The 21,839-nt window shown below is 34.4% G+C and overlaps 1 protein-coding gene across 6 annotated transcripts in view; it reads right to left on the reverse strand.

The window, feature by feature from the left end:
• Window positions 1–6,306: 6,306 nt before the first annotated feature.
• GABPB1 (GA binding protein transcription factor subunit beta 1) overlaps window positions 6,307–21,839 on the reverse strand; it is a 102,036-nt gene continuing 86,503 nt past the window's right edge. For 2 of the 6 annotated variants that reach the window (XM_077127861.1, XM_077127858.1), the window contains exons 7-9: window positions 18,897–19,079; window positions 16,918–17,033; window positions 6,307–8,010 (exon numbers count right to left, since the gene is read on the reverse strand). In XM_077127861.1, coding sequence (XP_076983976.1) covers window positions 7,858–8,010; window positions 16,918–17,033; window positions 18,897–19,079 — 452 coding nt within the window. In that variant the 3' untranslated portion in view covers window positions 6,307–7,857. Of the gene's footprint in view, window positions 8,011–16,898; window positions 17,034–18,896; window positions 19,083–21,839 lie in introns of all 6 variants that reach the window. The other 4 variants (XM_077127860.1, XM_077127857.1, XM_077127859.1 and 1 more) reach the window with 3 other exon arrangements.

Below are 21,839 nucleotides of genomic sequence, written 5' to 3' on the forward strand. Positions count from 1 at the left end.
ACGACAAAGACTTTTTTTCTGAAACCGTTTGGAAGTCTGCTCTCTGGAAGGTGGGAGAGGTCACTAAAACCAGCCTCAGGTGGAAAAAGGCTGCAGATAGTCTCTCAGTCTGGGAAAATAAACCCTCTTCTTTGCATCTGGATTTGGACCTCTCAACGCTCAGCTGATTTGCTCTTGGGTGCATGTTAATCTTCAGGGTCGGGGATCTGCAGGGAGAGTCTGAGTGGAGGCCTCTGGGGATTGCAGGAAAGGACCAGAGCAGGCTGATTCCACCTCACCCTGGCAGGAAAGACTGGGAAAAAACTTGTAACTGAGAAATTAGGATTTAAGAGATGATTTTGATTACTGAATCATTTTATAGATATTCTTTTTTGCTTTTTTTATAAATTGGAGTAGACAGAGGGAAATACCTGAAATCTCTAAATTGTAATCCAGCTGCCCTGATCTCTGATAGTGACTATATAGCTTTAATCTAGGGCCCCTGTGATTGTAAAAACCTTGTGACTAAAGCTTCATTTGTACCCAGTTATCCAGTTTTTCAACTTTACAGTCTTGTAATCACTTCAAGACAGGCCCTAATGTTTACTAATGAGAGGTTTTGGGTCAGCCCAGAACTAACCCACCCCAATTCAAAGTTATCTTGATAAATGAGGCTGGATGTAACCAAAATGGGCCCACTTAACATGCGATGTAGCTTAGACTTTAACCTATAAGTGACCTATACCTCATTATAACACTAAAAATTGTGCCCATCATATTGAGGCCGCCATTTTCTTCCCTACATGCTGACTAAACATGTAATCAATCTGCGCATGCTCAATAATTGGATTACCTGTAATTACATCATCTGGGGCCATTGTACTCATTATTCTAAAACCTGCCCATCTTCTAATTTTATAAAACTATCTGAACTACTGCAGTTCAGGGAAACAGATTTTGGGCTAATAGACCATCTGCTCTCCTGCTAGGCACTTAGTAATAAACTTTTTCTCTCTTTGAAACACCGGTGTCTCCAGAATCAGTCACTTGAGTGCATCCAGCAAAAGAATCCACCACCTTTTTCTGGTAACAAATTCAGACTGGCCCGAGAAACTCAACTTCAGTGGAACCCTGGTTATGCAATACTCGGTGTTTTGGGGGACTGTGCAACCAGATTTTGGGAAATAAATCCTTGGTTTTCCAAGGACTTATCTTGGGAAGGCACACTCAGCCTTAGAAGTAGGGAGGGAGGGAGGGAGGTTATCGTGAATTTAGCAGAAATTTTAATTGGGAAAGGGAATTAGCATTTAGGGAGGTAGGCCTTAGCCTAGAGGGGATGTCTCACTAGCTCTGCAGACTTCCTCAACAGACATGCGCGATTGGCAACCCTCCCCCCCCACCCCCCCCACCCCCCCACCCCCCCACCCCCCCACCCCCCCACCCCCCCCACCCCCCCCACCCCCCCACCCCCCCCACCCCCCCACCCCCCCCCACCCCCCCACATTTGATCCATCCTTCCTACTTAAAACTGAATTTGGGAAAAAAAAGAAGTTATTGGCTGATAAATGGGGTGGGGTGAGATGGGGAAGTGTCAACTGTCAATGAAGGGATGTTATTGTGGCGAAGGGAAAGAAAAGGACTTATGTGTTAAGACAGGGAGCAACATCATCCAAATATTGCTTAAAATTGAGGAATTGCTTTCAACCAAATGTTGAAAGGGGATTTCTGTGCCCATATTAATGATTTGGTGCACCTGAAAAAGCACTAGGTACAGAAGTGGATATATGTGAGCTGGGGTCTAGGAGAGGTTACAAGATGGGAGGGGAAGGGTCCAGCTTCCTCCAGGGAGGAACCAGGTTTTCAAAAAGTAGTTAGGCTTCAGCACCTGCATGGGGAGTATACCATAATAATCGGCCTGGCAGACAAAAACTGCTTTTGGACAGGAGAAGACCCTACATTACTGCTAATAGGGAAAGGGTGGAGCCCAGTATCTAATCTCAACAAAGCAGTGCCTGTTCTACATCCTCAAAATATATTTAATTAGTGATTTACTATGTCCAAGCACTATGCCTAGCACTTTTCATACACATTGTTTGATTCACTCTTCACAACAACCCAAGGAAAGCCATCTTCTGTGGATGAGAAACTGAGTCTCAAGGATTAAAACACTTGGCAAAAATTACAGAAGATAATAACTAAAGGGGCCAGGATTTTGAACCAGGATTTGGGCCAACTTGAACAAGATAATAATTAAATGGGCTGAATTGGAGCATGGTCATCTGATCCAATACTCATATTCTTTCAACTACACCAAGCTACCTCTCTCAACACTGTCGTTTGTGACTCTTAAGATGCCAGACCTCTATGGCATCCAAGTTTAAGTCTAATTTTGGTAAGCTGTGTTAAATGCCTCAAAACTCTTTACTAAACATCATATGCAATAATCCAAACACACATTGTCCTTTCAAAATATATGACTATAAAATATCAACAGTAAAAGAGCAAGAATTGAAATAATAAAGCATATTAGGTGGTATATTACATTAAACAAATGTTAAGAATGAAAATCAAATATTTCCCTCACTAAGTATCTGGAAAAGCATATATTATCAAAAGGAGATAGTATTGAATAAAAGAGAGAAAGGATCAAGTGATAAAATAAAATTTCATTTCACCTTTAATTATAATCTTCTTGGTGTTAGGTTCATATAGTATTTCTTGGATTTCTGCATCAGTATGGCATGGAGGGTTGTACATAGTAGGCATTCAGTAAATGTATACTGAGACAATATAAACAAAGTTAAAAAAAGATTAGAGACTAGAAGATATTTGCAACTCATACAACCAGCAAAAGATTAGTTCCCAGAAAAATACAAAACCTCAACAAATGAGTAAGAAAAGCTACCCAATAGAAAAGATTGGCCATGAACCAGCACTTCACAGAAGAATAAACCCTAATGGACAAGAAACAAGGAGCGAACATATTCAATCCAGTAACAAGTGAATGCAAATAATGAGAAATCATTTCAATCCAGTAACAAGTGAATGCAAATAATGACAAATCATTTCACACCAATGTAGTGTGTTGGCAGAAAATTTGAAATTATGACATCAGATGTCGCTGAGATATGGGGAAATGAGGATTCTCATCACTACTCACTATTCACAGGCACATTAGAAAGCTATATGACGATATCTAGGAGGTTGACTACCTTATATCTAGCAATTCAGTTTCTAAGTATATGTCTTAGAGAAACCTAGCACATGCACGTAAGAAGTATACAAGGATGTTTACGATAGCCCTGTTTGTAACAGAAAAAAAAAATTGAAGTGTTATCTGTAAGTTAAAAAATGGGTAAATTATGGAATATTCTTATGTAATTTTATAAAATTAAAACTTAAATACTATTAATTGAAACAATCAATATGCAGAATAATACATTTATAGTATGATGCTTTTAGTAAACTTTAAGAATGACACAAAACTCTATCATAAACTTAAGAACTCTGTTATGTGCTAAAGCATAAAAATGTAAATTGAACAAAACACCTCAACCTCAGGAGAGTGTTTGTCTTAGGAAAGAAGGAACAAATGGGCTTCAACTATATCTGTAGTTTTCTGCTTGATGTATTTGAAGCAAAGAAGGCAAACTAAGATTTAGAAAATTTGAGAACTACATGGACGTTTGTTATATTATTCTCTGTATCTCTCTGTTTTGAAATTTCCCTTTTTTTAAAAAAAAAGAATGGATATTGAATTGTACCTAACAAGGTAGTAAACACTTACATACTTTAGTATTTGATGCAAGTCTCTGGGATACAGGGTAGAAATGTTTTGAAGTGGAGTCAGTTTGATGGGCAGAATTAAAAAAAATAAAGACTGTCTGTTTACTCAAGTGTGGGCTTTCCTAATATATTTTTTCTATAGCAAAGTAAAGGCAATTTAATTTGAATAAATTATTGAGAGTTATAATGATGGTAAATCTAGAATGATTATGAAAATAGTAATATAAAAATGAATAGTAAAAAAAATGAAGGCTGGAATTGTATGATAAAGTACTATATATTTACTTTTTACTTTTTTAGTACTATATATTTATATACGTAGAAAACATATTACATGTGAACCATGTATATTAAATTAAAAAAACTGAGTAAGCAATTTAAAAAAATGGTTCTTGCCTGCCATACCAGAGACCCGAGTTCAATTCCCAGTGCCTGCCCATGTGAAAAAAAAAAACAGAACCTCAGAGTCCAGGTCAAAATTCTTCCAGGAAGCAAGTGGTAGTTTTTTGGTGTCTTGTATGTTTTTTGGTTATAATATTTATTGAAAACTGAAGAACACTGGAATTGTATTAAAATTATATTCAATATTTGATTATTACTGAAGTGAAAATTTTTTAGAGTTCAAATGATCAAGACTGTAGGACTACCTAACAATATACACATACACATTAAAAATTATTAAATAAGACAATGCTAAATTTTGATTTGGTACCAGAAGCATATGTGATCTTTTTCCGTGATGATACTGTTTCCCATCATAGGTTACACGGAGCAATCTGAGGATGAATTCAGAGGGCTTACGTCAAACTGAATCCATGGGCATCAGGGTGTTCTCATGTAACATAGAGAAAGCAAATAGCAAACATCATTCAAGCCTACAACAGACTGGTTATCTATAATGAAGCCCAAGGACAGTAAATATTACTTAATGAAACAACAAATCTATCAGTAAGTCCATTCCTAAGTTGATAGCTCATGATGGAAGGAGTTGTTTATTCAATAGAAGATAGATGAATAGAAAAGATTTTTTTTTCTATTTGCTATAGAAGCCTTGGGAACTTATCCATATGGACATAAAAGGACCTACTATTGTTTTGTGGTAACTGAAAAGGTTTTTCTTCTTGATGTATTTTTATGTTGAGTCAGATTGCAAGGCCTTCCAGGCATTAATGCAAAAAACACTTATTTTATGAGAAGAAACTCTGAATAGAGTAAGTCAGGAAAAATCAGTCATTTCAGTGTAAAGCACCAATGAATGTTTCTATCAACTCATCTATTATGAGCAAGAGTTTCTTCTATTTTTAATAGATAAGATCATAAGTGGTCATGTTGAAGAAACACACATACTGCCATAGATTTTCATTAGCAATGTTTTGGATAAATATATATATATATATATATATATATATATTTTTTTTACTGAGACAGAAGGAATCTCCCCAATTGTCAACCCTCTACCACCATAAAGAAATAAAGCAATCCAGTGGCAGAATAAGAGAATATTCTTCTGCAATTTAGATCATGAAAAACTGACATAAGAATAACTCCGAAAAGCCAATAAAACAAATGACATCTCCAGTCCTTTTTGGAAGTAAATAAGATATAAATAAAATAAATAGCAATGAAAATTGAGCACAGCACTTGAGGTGCTCTGAAAACAACATAGCTCCAACCTAGAATTTTTAATCCTAAAGGTCCAGCGACTGTACACAGTTAAATCAATTCAAATGCGAAGCTTCTCCAGCCCACCTGAAAAGCATGAAAGTGAAAAAAATAAAATTGACAAAAAAAAAAAAAAGAAAAAGGAAGAAAAGAAACCCCATTTTAAGTTTTAATTATATAAATTCTTGTCTTAGGTTTTGATTTCACAGTACAATCAATCAGGTGTAAATGACTAGGGAATTACATAGTCCAACAATCAGACTCCAGGAAAATAGAATTTTTCCACAGATATTTGAAATTATGTAACTGATACTATCATAGACTTGATCCTTTTCTTTCATCTATGCCAGTTGTTGTTAATGCTCCTGTTGTTAGAGATCAAAATTCTTTCTTGCACTACATAAGTTTTTAGTAGAACGAGAGACTGGACGGTCAAAGTCATTAAATCAGCTTTGAAAAGCTTGTTTCCAGCATTGTTCCAAGGCTCTGCAGCGCCGTCCTGATCTAGGAGCAAAACTCCACAGTGGCTGCACTCTGCCGTGGACATTTGGCTCTTCTCTTTCCAACAGTGCCTATGCCAAGTGCCCAACTGCTATAGCAGCACCCCTCTAACACAGCAAATCTACAGATGCCCCTAAAGAAATCAAACACAGACATCCTTTACTGATTCTTCAGGACTCTAAGAGTGGTAGCTTGTTGCTACTAAAAATATGGCCTGCCATTTGTAAAACCTATGGTTTTAGATCATTTATAATACATGTCAAATTAACTGGAAAACTGAAAAAGTTTTTTCTCTTCCTTATTGGAGTTTTAAATTTTTTCCTAAAACCTTTTTAAGAGCTTCCAAATAGTAGCTCTCAGGCTGGAGGTTCACTGATCCTTTTTTCACCTTTGCAACTATACTGATAACTCCAGTGAGAGAACTAATCACCTGAGGCATGAATAGATCCAATAAGCTACCTCACAGATTTTTAAGACACAGTGTGAAGAATAGATAACATTTTCATATGGTGGACTATAGCTCAAGTCCACAGAATAAAATTTTTAACAGACGAATAAAATGTGGTTAAAATATAAGTCTACACTGAACATATGTGGAAAAGATATTTAATTGTAAAATAGAAAAGTAGGCCAGAGTACAGTTTTAAGGGTAATTGCTTCTTTATACAGTATAGTAAATCTAGAGGGGTTTGAGGGTTAAACATTTTCATAAAGCAATAAAACATTTTAAAAATAAAGCAAGAAAAGGGGCTTGAAGTTATGTTTTACAAAAAAGAATGAACAGTATTTCAGAGTTTAAATGTCCATACATTGTGTAATTTAACAATACTGCGAAGAGAGCAAAGTCACAGCACAGACATATAACTTTCACAGGAAAAAATAAAAGTTATGTTAGATACATCTATAGCATCACTGTAGTACAAAAAGTTATTGTTCTACAAAAACATTTTTTTCCTGTAAGAATAATTTCCTGGAGGGGGAAGGGGATGAGTTCATGAACTATTTCAGAAACCCATATGCATTGAGTTTTCCAAAAACATTATCTTGAAATCCAGTGCCTTAAAGTGCTTTTGTGTGGAAATCATGATGGAAGGCACAGAATAGTTTCACGTCCCCACTATGAAATTTCCAAAAAAGCATATAAGATTTTGTAAATTCAAGTTATCTTGTAAAGCGCTCCTTCCAAGAACATTGTCATTCAAATAAAACTGGCTTGCTAGCTTGCTTAATTTCAATGACCTATAGAATAAAAGGCTTTTTTTTCCCCTAGTAACTTTCATCATCTTTGTCAGAAATGCAAATGATGTATTTTGAAATTATAAAACATGCAGAATATGTACAAACAGAAAATTTAAAAAATATTTGCTTCATATACATGTAAATCTACTTGGGTATAGCGGAAATTGAACAAATATAAAAGTTTCGCTTTCTAAAAAATGTTTTCAGAGATTCTGAGACAAGTTAAAGCTGTACAAAGATTTCCTTTAAGTCTTCTCTTCATATCAAAGTTTATACTTACGGGAGTAATTCCAGCCTCAGTCCACCACATAATTATTATACAACATTTGGTCTAATCAACAACGATCACCCTTAAAACTGTTCTGTTTCTGAGAAATTAAGGTTCATACTAAAATCAAAAAGAATGCACAAAAACAGTGGTTTATTATGTTTTTAGATCTCTTCAACAATCTTTATCAACTCATCTGGAACTGTAAAAAAAAAACTATTTACAGAATTCAGTTTTAAATACATTTCACAACTTCTAAACTAAAGATTTATGTTACAAGAATTCAGAGCTCATGGCTTAAGTCCAATTATCAATCTGTAGTCTCTTCTATTATCCTGTATTCCCATGACTGTACTCATGTACAGTTCAAAATTGCTTTCTTTCTTGACCAAAAGTAAAATCAAACCACATGTTCATTTCAATTAAACAGCTTCTTTATTAGTCTGAAGGCGAGTCATAGCTTCTAATTTCTGTCTGTAGGCTTCTGCTTCCTGTTCTTTCTTTAGAAGCTGCTGTCGATATTTTTGTGCTTCTCGGTTTGCTTCATCCAGCTGTTTCTGAAGAGCTTCTCTCTCCTAATTAAAAAAAAAGTTTTTTTAAAATTTTTTTCACAAATATATTATTAACTCATATAAACATGCACGCTTCAAATAAAAAAACTGTAGTAGTTAAGGCAGGCATCCTATTGATGTTTCCTGGACAATCATGCCTTTACAATCAATTCAATAACAGTTGAAGGCTCTAATTTTGTGCTCTACACTATGAAACATAGCTTCATTTCTGACCTCGAGAAAATTACTTACTAATTAAAGAAATAAGGCTAACAGAAAAACTCAAATTGGGTATCTGTAGTTTTATACGCATTACCAAAACTAGTGAGAAGAGTTTCAAGGAGGGAAACATACAACTTAATTCTTTATTTATGATGTTTTCCTCGAAAGGTAATAATTATATAAAAATATTTCTTGATCACCTGTGGTGATTAAACTAGGTGATTTCCAATAACAAGCTTTTAAGATAAATATTATGTCTATTTTACAGATGAGAAAAATGATGCTCAGACCCGATACTGCTTTCCCAAAATCACATAGTAAGAAGAGTTTATGGGCTTCTAATATTACTGTTTTTAAAACCAAGAGCCTCTATGATAGCAAGCAAGATTCCTCACCTTTAAAATGACGACTGTTGGTCTGGATTGGTGTTTCCTAAGTCACACCATTTCATAGATCAATAAAATATCTAAATTCTCTACTGAGATCCATTCAAATTATACAGGTATAAATTATATGTAGTAAATTCCTCAGTAAATTGAGAGATGAAATGCAAATACAGTCCGATAGGAACAGTATTCTCTTCCTCCTCATTCTGACCCTTTTCAGTGACATTATGAAAAACAAGAGAAACATTTCAAAGAACCCTCTCCCATATCACTGCTGGGCCCATGGACAAAAGATCACTCTGCAAAGGCCCAAGCTTAAGGAAGGGTCTCTAGCCTTTGGAGTGAAGCTCAGGACCTTTTAGTGGGGGTGAGGGCTGCGGGGGACGGTTAATCAACAAGTAGGGCCAGGTTCACATGGACAAGAGTTGAACAGAGGCCACTGAAGGTGAGTGGTGAGTAGCCTTATCGAGAAGAGGGACAGCAGGAGGATTATATCCAGTGCCTCTCTGACATCTGCCCACTGTGAACATCAAAAGATTCCTTTTTATTAGTCTTTATTATTCTGAAGGTGAGTCATATGGCCCACAAGAAGAAGCATATCTAATCCCTTTGCCTTTCCCTAATCCCACTCCCTTCCCCACAGTGGGAATGAAGCTAATCAGACATTTATTTTTCCAGTGAGTTCACCAACTATGGGAATGATTGTTCCCCAAATATTCCAATTACATAAAATATACAGTAGAAGAAAATAGTGCATCTCACCTCCAATTTAAACAATGCCCACCACTACCCTGCTGCCTCCCAAGACCCTTGTCACTGCCTTTTTCGTCCCGTAATTTAACTCCAGGCAAGAGGACAGGGTAGGAACAAGTCAGAAAGGAGATCCAGGAGACAAACCTTGTGTAAGCAATCAACTCTAGTCTCTGGCAGTGAACTATCTCACCTCTGGCAGGAGCACGTGTTAGGAATAAGAGCCATTGGTAGCAAAAGTATTGAATATTGATAGAAATTTGCCTGATTTGGCAAGAAATATTGAAACTGAAAAACTCTAAGGTATCTTAGTATTAGCTATTTATGAGCATTTGAACCATAAATGTTACCAGCAAGGAATATACAATTATTTCAGAAGATGAAATTAAACTGAGTGAGGAAAACAGTTTAACACTGAATACAGTTTAATTATTTTCCTTACTGCATGTTTTTATTTCAGGAAGAAGATATTTTAACATAAATGAAAAGACGCTCTCTTCTGCCTATTAGAACAAATAAAAGACTCCTTTTACATTTCATTTTTGGCTAAATCCGTGAAATGAGGAAAAGATCACTGGTGCTGCTCTTTGAGTATATTTAATTCTCAAGACTGAAAACACAGTTAACATGATAGAGGTTTCTGTTTTTTTAAGTGTTTTCATTTTTTTATCTACTGCTTAGAAATATAGGTATTTGCCATCTCGCTTTTCAAAGCAAACACAAAGCTCTGAATAGTAGAAAAATTACTTTTTATTTTACTCAAAGAGATCCTTTGTTTCTAAATTTGTCAAATGTTTAGTGAACATATATTACATGCTATACACTTTGTAAATGAAAAGAATAATTTAGCTATTTCACATACGAATGCTGCACCAGACTGACAGTCGAGATTTATATTTGAACAGAAATACCAGTCCACTGACTTTGACCCTTTGCAAAACCATAATAAAAAGTATTTTAGGAAAATGAGAGAGACTTCCGGAGAAGATGGCGGCTTAGTAAGACGCGCGGGTCTTAGTTTCTCCTCCAGAACAGCAACTAAAGAAACAGAAACAATACGAAACAGCTCCCGGAGCCACGACAGAGACCAAAAAGACAGTGTACCCCATTCTGGAACAGCTGAACGGGCAGGGTGAATCCACTGCGGTGAGATACCCGAGGGGCGCGCGCTTTCCCGGGCCGGGGCGGCTGGCGACTGGGGTCCCTTCCACGCACGTAGCTCCCCGGTCTGACTGGGAACGTTGGATAGCGGGGCCCTCCCGCCACGCTTGGCGTCTCGGGCCAGCTGGGCAATTTGGACTGGCATTCCCCCAAGCTGAGGTGGCCCGTGGCCCCCCCTCCACGCGTGGTTTCCCGGGCCGACTGCGAGATTCGGATTGGCAAGTTAAAAGAGCCACAGCATCTTTTACTGGTGGGACCCGCAGACAGATGAGCGCCACGAGCGCCATCTACTGGGCAGGAAAAGAAAAACAGAGCCCAGAGATTTCACAGAAAAACCTTTCAACCAGCCGGGTCCCACACCCAGGGAAATCTGATCAAATGCCCAGACACCAGCAGAAAATAACGGATCACGCTCAGAAAATTGAAGATATGGCCCAGTCAAAGGAACAAACCAATAGTTCAAATGAGATACAGGAGCTGAGACAACTAATGCTGAATATACGAACAGAAATGGAAAACCTCTTCAAAAACCAAATCAATAAATTGAGGGAGGACATGAAGAAGACATGGGCTGAACAAAAAGAAGAAATAGAAAATCTGAAAAAACAAATCACAGAACTTATGGGAGTGAAGGACAAAGTAGAAAAGATGGAAAAAACAATGGATACCTACAATGGTAGATTTAAAGAGACAGAAGCTACAGTTAGTGAACTGGAGGATGGAACACCTGAATTCCAAAAAGAAACAGAAACTACAGGGAAAAGAATGGAAAAACTTGAGCAGGGGATCAGGGAACTGAATGACAATATGAAGCGCACAAATATACATGTTGTGGGTATCCCAGAAGGAGAAGAGAAGGGAAAAGGAGGAGAAAAACTAATGGAAGAAATTATCACTGAAAATTTCCCAACTCTTATGAAAGACCTAAATTTACAGATCCAAGAAGTGCAGCGCACCCCAAAGAGAATAGACCCAAATAGGCGTTCTCCAAGACACTTACTAGTTAGAATGTCAGAGGTCAAAGAGAAAGAGAGGATCTTGAAAGCAGCAAGAGAAAAACAATCTGTCACATACAAGGGAAACCCAATAAGACTATGTGTACATTTCTCAGCAGAAACCATGGAAGCTAGAAGAGAGTGGGATGATATATTTAAATTACTAAAAGAGAAAAACTGCCAACCAAGACTTCTATATCCAGCAAAATTGTCCTTCAAAAATGAAGGAGAAATTAAAACATTTATAGACAAAAAATCACTGAGAGAATTTGTGACCAAGAGACCAGCTCTGCAAGAAATACTAAAGAGAACACTAGAGTCAGATACGAAAAGACAGAAGAGAGACGTATGGAGTAAAGTGTAGAAAGAAGGAAAATCAGATATAATATATATAATACAAAAGGCAAAATGGTAGAGGAAAATATTATCCAAACAGTAATAACACTAAAAGTTAATGGACTGAATTCCCCAATCAAAAGATATAGACTGGCAGAGTGGATTACGACCCAGCAATACCACTGCTAGGTATCTACTCAAAGGACTTAAGGGCAAAGACACAGACGGACATTTGCACACCAGTGTTTATAGCAGCATTATTTACAGTTGCAAAGAGATGGAAACAGCCAAAATGTCCATCAACAGACGAGTGGCTAAACAAATTGTGGTGTATACCTACGATGGAATATTATGCAGCTTTAAGCAGACTAAACTTATGAAGCATGTAATAACATGGATGGACCTAGAGAACATTATGCTGAGTGAGTCTAGCCAAAAACTAAAGGACAAATACTGTATGGTCCCACTGATGTGAACCGACATTCGAGAATCAACTTGGAATATATCATTGGTAACAGAGACCAGCAGGAGTTAGAAACAGGGTAAGATAATGGTTAATTGGAGCTGAAGGGATACAGACCGTGCAATAGGACTAGATACAAAAACTCAAAAATGGACAGCACAATAATACCTAATTGTAATGTAACTATGTTAAAACATTGAATGAAGCTGCACCTGAACTATAGTTTTTTTTGTTTGTTTGTTTTTGTTTTTTTTCTTTTTCCTTTTATATATATATATATATTATTATTATTTTAATTTTCTTCTCTATATTAACATTCTATATCTTTTTCTGTTGTTTTGCTAGTTCTTTTCCTAAATCGATGCAAATGTACTAAGAAATGATGATCATACATCTATGTGATGATACTAAGAATTACTGAGTGCATATGTAGAATGGAATGATTTCTAAATGTTGTGTTAATTTCTTTTCTTTTTTTAAATTAATAAAAAAAATTTTTAAAAAATGAAAATGAGACTACAAAATGGCAGAAGTTATGGGATGTAATAAAGGCTGTGCTGAAAGGGCAATTTATTGTTCTACATGTCTATTTAAAAGGAAGAAAGACCCAACTGAAAAAATAAACTAAAGAAATAGCAACAAACTAACCCTAAAGTAAGTAGAAGAAAAGAAGTAACAAAAATTAGGGCAGAAAAAAAAAAAGTATTTTAATATTTTTATATAAACACAGTTTAGCCAATGCTATGTAATAATAAAGTATTTTTCCCTTTATAGTCCAACACTGAAGAATTCAAGAAAAATAAATTCTGATGATAATCAAGATTTGGTGTCAACAAGGAAGATATTTATCTTATGCTACAATCCAGACCCAAGCAATATAACACTTAGATTAGGCAATGAACAATAGAGCAATGATAAACTTGAGTTTGCTTTTAATTTTCAAATGATTCTTTAATTCTATTTTAGCTGGCAACAATTATCTTTAACAGTTTCATCATTTTTAATATTTAATTTTCTAATATTCAAATTTATTTTGCTGTAATTATAAACACAAAAAATCACAACAGTGATTTAACTTCTACCATACCTTCATATAAATTTTAGAAGGATAATAATAGCAACTAACATATGCTATATGCCAGCTAGTGTACTAGTCCTTCACATATATTCTCATTTATTCCTTATAACAACTTTGTACATAAGTATTATTCTCCCCTTTTACTGATGGGGAAATCAAGCCTTGAAAGATTAAACAATTTGCCTAAGGTTACATAATCGGATAATTATAAATAAACTGAAATTAAAACCTGCTTCTGGATATATATTCCTAACTACTAATATATTTTTAAAAAGAGAGAACTGGGCAGGGTGTGTAAGCTGTCTGTTTGCTTGTGTGAAAACAATTTTCTAACTGCCACAGGCCAAGTATAGTCCTGTTTTTATAAATAAAGTTTTATGAATGCACAGTCATGTCTACTCATTTCTGAATTGTTCATGGCTGCCTTCCTGCTGCCACGACAGAGTTGAGTAGTTGCAAGACTGTAAGACCCTTAAAGTTGAAAATTATTTACCATCTGGCCTTTATTGAAAAAGTTTGTCTACCCGAGAGCAAAAACTTATCAAAAAAGAGATATGACTGTAGAAACATTTAGAACTTTGGCATATAAAAAAGAATATCCATTACTAAAAAAACAGTTTGAAAAAATCTGCATCAAATGAAACATCATCTAAAGAGTCAGGGCAAATCAACTTTTAAAAGAACACTAAAGATCCCAATCTAGCACTGGTTAAAGAACACAAATACTTCATTAAAAATAAATAAAATCTGCCATTAAACATATTCCTCTTTAATCTCTATGGCAAAGAAAAAGTAAAGGTATTTCCTGAAGTCACACAACCAAGAAAGTGGTAGAGAATATCTGTTACTCCTAATGCACTAATTGCATTTCCTCTCCTCCTATATAAAGCAGTTCCAACCTCAATTCAGAATAGGCTAATGTTTATTTATGGAAAACATCTGTAAATAGCACACTCCTTCAAAAAAATATGATCAATGCAGTAATATCAATGGGTAATAACAAAATGATGCACATTATTGCAATTAGTCCCTTATTCCTACCTTCCCCTTCAAAGGCAAATTTATTACATTCCCTACCTTGCCAAAAGACAGAAGTAAAAGTCACAAACTTTAGAATAACTTTTCTACAGTTTAATTTTTCCAGACGTTATTAGGTGGGAAGCACTGTAAATTTAGCTTCTTTGCTCCTTTTCTACAGATACTCTCTCTGTGACTGTGGACGCACACACATAGAACAAATGCAAACACGACAGTTTCTGTATAATGAATTAATTTTTAAATTCCTTTTTTCTCAATGTCTGTATTACTGATATTTTTGGACCAGGTTTTTGTGTGTGTGTGTGTGGCAGTGGTGGTGGTGGTGGGGAGCTGTCCTGTGGTTTGTGAGTTGTTTAGCAGCATCCCTGGTCCCTACCCACTAAATGCCAGTGGCTTCCCTCCAGTCATGACAACCAAAAATGTCTCCAAACATTAACAAATATCATTTAGAGGTCAAAATCACTAAATTTAGAGGTCAAAAGTTGGGAACCACAGCTTTAGAGAAACTTTGTGGGTGAGCAGCCAACCTGTCACTTAGAAAGGGGTACACAAGTCTGCCTCCACAAGAGGTCTATTGATGACCTGAGACAATAAATTCAAAAGAACCATGTCATGTATCACAAGGAAATAATTACTCAGTTTGATGAAAACATTGGAAATCAACTATTCATTCTACATCCCCAGCCCACCTCTACCCTCTGTCCTCACTGTATGCTGCAAGGTCTCCCTGTAATATCCCTTAAGAGGTCGTGCAGCCCTGGTTTGAACATCTCCATGAGGGAGAACAACATTTCTATCACCAGAAAGTTCTAATTACAAAAAGCAAAAACAAAACAAATAAAATGCATCTCCCTAAAGTTCTATCTCCTTAGTCCTAGTTAATTTACATACCCCAATTAACACTTTCTTATTATTTGAGATTTCTCCCTGATATCTTTGAAAAGACTGTAAGAGAGGAATCAGGTTGAACACTGAGGAAAACAGCAACTCTCACTGGTCATAAGGTAAATAAAATACGGACTGCATATAAAAATTTAATTTGTTGAAATAAATAAGCTTATATTTAATAAAAATTCAAGTACTTTAAAATAATTAGTTTTATTAGATAAAGCAAAGTACATAAAGAGTGCCTGAAAAAAGATCTGACATAGAAAGACAAGCTAATAAAAAGATTATTTATTAAATAAGTATAATGATACTGCTTAGGGAAATAAATTACTAGGTTTGTGAATAAGAATTTCAACAGTGTTAATTTCAACTTCAATTTTGAAGAAATAAAACTACCCATCCTCAATAATTTATTAAGTTATAATTTTACAAAGCTTTCTGGTTACACCATGATTCAGATTTTTTTACATTCAATAATACATTATTTGTGATTGTGACCAAAATTGTACAAGTCTTATATCTAAAATGAATTTGAGCCAGGATATTTCTAATTAATCAGAATTATTTCTACAAAGTCAGAATTATTGTATCTTTTAGTGAGTTTATTTTCAAAAGAATCCTCTTTTCTAAGATAACTAGAATCTTTAAAAACAATTACTAAATATTCACCAACATTCGTCATATACATATATCATACTTTATGAATATGTGTATAAATTAGTATTTTAAAATTCTCATAAAAACCTCCAAAAGCAGATTTTGCTATTCTAAATTTCAATTTCGGAGATAAGAAAACTAAAGCTCAAAGAGAAAAGATAACTTGTTTCAAAACTAATAGGCTCAAGAGACAGGATTCAAATCCAGCTCATTTGACTCGAGTCCAATGCTCTTTATCTTGCAGATTACTCTTTCAAAGTTATTCAAGAATAACTTTGTTTTCATTTGATATAAATAGTTATCAAATTTGGGTGACATAATTTTATTCATAGTCATGTAGGAAAAAATCCTATGAGATAACTATAATTTAGTCACAAACTAGTTTATAAACTTGGTTGTGAGAGGGGGAATAAAAGTTGAAAAAGCTGTTTAACAACTAGTCTAAATTAATTTAATTTCCTAAAGTGACTTAATAATGAAATAACTAGGTATTTTAAATATACTTTTTTTAAAAACAACCCATTTGACATCAACCTTCTTTAAGAGGCTCCCCCAACTAAATCTGAAATTTGCATTTCATTTTTGAAAGAAAAAAGTTTTAGTCACATATAATGACATTTTTCTTTAATGATTTGTGGGAATGGATATATGAAAGTTTAACTGAAAATAAAGGGTGAAGTGTAAAAACCAAAGACATTCCAATGTTACCATGACGACAGCCTTTGTTATAAACAAATTCTTCACTCATTCATTCATTCATTCAATATTCATTTATTGGGGGCTTGCTATATGTAAAAGGCAAAAAAAAAGACAAAATGATAATACGATGCGCCTTCATTCTGTACCAAAACAATACTTTCAGTAATAAATATAAAAGACAAAAAAATAATAAAGAAAAGTAAACTGAATTTATTTTGGAAGACTGCAGCAAAACACACCGGGTAAAAGACTCCTTACTTCTATTTCTGCAGATTCCACCCGGTTTTCAATTATTTCGATACATTGTCTCTTAGCTGGTGGTTCTTCACTTATAACAGTTTCTTCAGCAATGTCCGTTGCTGGTACTGTTAAAACTATAAAATGAAAGTGTGCATACATTACTTCATTTTCAGAAAGGTTTAGTCTTGCCACGTTGACACAATTATCTTGCCATTAACACAATTGATCTAAAATATCTTCCAAAAATAGTTTTAAATATTGATTTGTTTTTTATTCAGATATCCATATTGGTCTTCTTCACCTTCCTGCTTTTTTACTATTATCTACTTATTATTGAAAGATCTACTCATTTTAATTTCTGAAGTTCTTAATAGAGAATATTTTCATGTATATGGCTCAAAAATCAAAACGATACTTAAGCATACATTGTGTGGCCGCACTTTCATGCCAGCTAATACAGATAACCATTTTTATTAGTTCCCTGTTCTTTTGTTAACTTATGTAAAAACCAATCAATATATAAACTCCTTTTTCCTCCTTTCTTACACAAAAGATCCATAAGTACAGAGACCCATTGCTCTGCTCTTGCTTTTGTCACTCAATATATATATAAATTATCTTTCTGTATAAGTACAGAAAGATAATAAACATAAGATTTCACTGTGTGGATATACCATTGTACATTCTGTGAACTGTCTGTTCATAACCTATGCTTGTTTTTCTTTGGGGTTGGGGAACTGCCTCAATTTGTAGTAGCTGTTTATAAATCTGAAAAAAATAAAATTTACATATATTTATGGCAGTTTTCACTTTACAAAGCAGAACAGGACAATAAAAATGACTGTGAAGTTGAAACCATGTGAAGCAATCTTAATAATCAATGGGGAAAATTACAACTTTATCATCTTTTTGTCAAAACATTAACTACTCTCTTAGTGCCTGTCAGTTATAAAAGTATATAATATAAATGAAAATATTGATCAAACTAATGTTTAGTACACTGTCTTTTATATCAGAAACATTGAGAATTAAAGTGTTTTATCTTTGTAAAAAAAAGACTTATCAAGAATAGCTTCAACAATGCTTGCCTTCTTCCCTAAATATAACTTACGATGGTGAGCAAGCATTTTTTCTATGCCTTGGTGACTTGTTATTACTCCTTTCTAAGTCCAGATAAGTTTCTAACGTTATATCCTCTGCACTTTCCATGCCATGAACTATATTTCCATGCCATGCATTTCCATTCATAAAATATAAATACTTTATATTCCTTTATTGTGAAGTTTTTTTTTGCCAGTGTCACATCTCCTAGGGCATCTATTATTGCTCTTATCTATCTGTAACAGGCACACAGTGCTCAGTACAGACAGACTTTGAAAAACGTGTTCTGACGCACATCTTATTTACACAGCGGCTTGTGATCTGGAGAGCTACCTGCGGATTTTTTAACTCTTTTTGTTTCATGAAAAATATACTTTGGGGCTTTTGTTTCATCCATCTAGTTACTTTCTGTATGGGTTCCAAGAGGAAAAAAAAGTAGAAAAATTGACAAGAAAGCTCCTATAAGTTGCACTGTGTTCATACTAGAACTTCTAAGTCTAACTTCATTTTAAGTAGCTTTTACTAACATGGTATTTTGAAAAATCCTATATGATACTGAATTGCATAAAATGGTCTGGAAATTATTGACCAATGCTGATTTCGAATTATTTATCTTGAGCATAATCTGTGGTGATATTGAAGTTCATTTACCAACCAGAATATTTAGGGGCCAATTCTTCTTTCCACCTAGTGTATACTCAGATAATCAAGCTAATTTTAATATTAGCCTAAACAAAATAAAATTAGGCAATTAAGTCAGTTGTACAATGTTACAATAATACAATTTAAAACCAAAATGAATGATTTAGAAAACACACCACTATTTCCCACATTAGTTTATATAAATGAGAACTGAAAATAAACACGAACTTTATGTAAATGTCTATACTACTAACCTTGTTGTCCATCTGGCATGGTCACAATGATGGGCTGACCTATTCCACTGGTTGGAATAGAGTGCAAATTTCCAAGCTGAATTCCATCTGTAACTATTGTGATGACTTGCTGACCCCCTGAACTAACTACCTGCTGAATTGCACCATCCACAGATTCTGCAGTAACTACTTCCTCCGTGGCCACTACTGGAAGAAAAATACGTAAAAATCAGTGAATATATATATATGAGTATGAATGAAGCTTTAATTTTGCTTTTTTTTTGGTTACCTTTGTTTTCTGTTTATTTCTTACACAGGAAAATTTTACATGATTTTTAAATTCAGTCCTCCAAGGTGCTATAGCTGTATATGTAAACAGTAGATACCCACCCCACAACTTACAATAAATGAGTTCCAACTTACTGGAAACATTCTTGAATAAAGTGATAATTTAAAAAAATGATTATTAAACCAAATTATTCTTAAATGCAACAAGAATTAATCAATTTATGTGTTTAAAATAAACAATTTATCTTTAGTTATGAGGTATAAACTTTATAAGATCTCCTAAAGTCACAGGTAAGACAAAAATTACTAATTAATGGGCAGGCCATGGTGACTCAGTGGCAGAGTTCTCAGCTGCCATGCTAGAGACCCAGGTTCGATTCCCAGTGCTTGCCCGTGTAATTAAAAATAAAAATTACTAATTAATAAAATTCCACAATGCAAAAGAAAAATATGTATGTGGTTATACTCCACTTACATTTACATGTGAGTTTATATACATTTCTATATTTGATAAATGTGGAAATTTCTATTTTTGAAGTAGACAGAGTATCATTCCCTTTTTGGATTCAGTGATCAAGGATTATAGTGATAATAAGTGGCATACAAATCCCCAAAGTATACTCCTAGTATTTTATATGCAAGGCTCAGAGAGGATTCTGGCAGCTGAAAACAGTACTTCTGGTCTTGTCTAAGTAAAAATTCAAAAGTTAATATGGCCAAAATCCTTTCACACAGGCAATCCTATGCCCAACTTCTGATCCTAAAACACATGCATAGTCATAGCAGCTTTTCTCAAAAAGTCAAAAACAAGAAACAACCTAAATATTTATCAATAATAGAATGGATAAATAAATGGTGATAGATTCTTAAATATGTTGAAAAAAAAAACTACACAGCAACCAAAATGACTACTTGGAAAACATGATGAACCTGACAAAAATAATGCTGAGTGATGTGTACTGTGTACCTTCCATTTATAACCTGATTTATATAATACCGATCACTTTGTGATATTTCATCAAACTATACATTCATGATCTATGTACTTTTCTGTATGTATGTTACCTGGCAATAAAAAAATCACCAAAAGGAATAATGACAGTAGTAATAGATTACAACACACTGTTTTTTTTTTTAACACATTGAATTTTTAAAAATCTATTCCTCTATAATAATATCTTTTTAAAAAAGGGGGGAGTTCTTGATAGAAGAATGGCATCTAATTAACATGGAAAGAATGACAAAATCAGAAAAATTATCATATTGTAAACCCCAATATAATAATTAGTTCAAGCAAGGATCACTAATGAATGTTAAAACCACTAGTGAAATCTTTTGGGGGAACAGGATATTCAAATGAACTCAAAGTATCATACCAAATATTACTATTAGTTGCAAAGGCAAAAATATGCATGTAAAGACCTGGTAGTTACCACTTTCCCCAAGTGGTCAAATATTAGATGGCCTGATATTAGATATGTGCCCCTGATATGATGTAAGGGTAGGTTACAAAATATCACTTGTATTCTTCCTGTAAATGTTTGACTTGAATCTAAGCACTAAAAAACAAATGACTCCAGATAATGTATGTCTGGCAGACAACTGGCATGGACTCTACCAAAATTTCAATGTCATAAAGAAACAGGAGAGGCAGTAGGGCTTTCCTAGACTGTGGAAGAGTAAAAAGACACAATAACCAAATATAATGTGATGAATCCAGGATCAAAACCAAATAAATAGCTATGAGGAACATCTGAGGGACAACGGAAAAATCTGAATATGGCCCACATGTCAGGTAATGCTGAAGTATTTAAGGATGAAGTGTGACGACATCTTCAGCTTACTTTCAGATAATCTGGTAAAATGGAAGTGGGGTTTGCATGTGTGGAGAGAGAAAAAGAAAACATGCAGGTGTGGCAAAATGTTAACAGCTGGTGAACACAGACGAAATGTACAAAAGTCCACAGTATTGTTCACCCTTCCATTTTTCTGTGGGTTTTAAAACTGTAAACAGAAAAACATTAACAATAGGAGGTTTGGGTAAAATAAATGACATAAAGACTATTTTTAAATGAAATGTTTTTTAAAGTCTTATTTCAGGCAATAACTCATAAAAAGTGTAACTAAATAAAACCACTTTCTACTGAAGTCAAGCTGCTATTCAGATATACAGTTCTAAATATGTCTATGTGCTACCAATTCACAATAAAACATCATGGATATCAGTGATCACAAGATTTACTAAAGAAAGAGAGGCTAGAAATATATGAACTTCTTTTAAAAAAGCAAGATAAATACTGGGACTTCAGTTTCCAAGGATATACCTACGGCAACAGGCTTTGCTTCCACCCTGCTATTGTGCTATTTGAGAATCAAGGGTTACAAAATAAACTTCAAAAGGTAACATTCAAAATACAAGCAACATTTATGTTTTAAGTTCTCTTATTTTTGTTTGCTTTTAAGCTATAATTAGGCTTTATCACCAAGCACTTAAGAAAATTTCAAGAAGATAATTGCAAAAGAAATGCAGGGCACAAAACAGTAATATATTCAATAAAACAACTACTAAGGTTTTCAAACATTAGTTTTTGCTTTGATTTTTTTAAAATATCCATATGAAAAAGAAATGTACACTCTGGTTGAATCCTATCTACAGGTAGGAAATATTTTAAAGCA

Source organism: Tamandua tetradactyla, chromosome 14 (genome assembly GCF_023851605.1).
Source record: "Tamandua tetradactyla isolate mTamTet1 chromosome 14, mTamTet1.pri, whole genome shotgun sequence".
Lineage (NCBI taxonomy): Eukaryota > Metazoa > Chordata > Mammalia > Pilosa > Myrmecophagidae > Tamandua > Tamandua tetradactyla.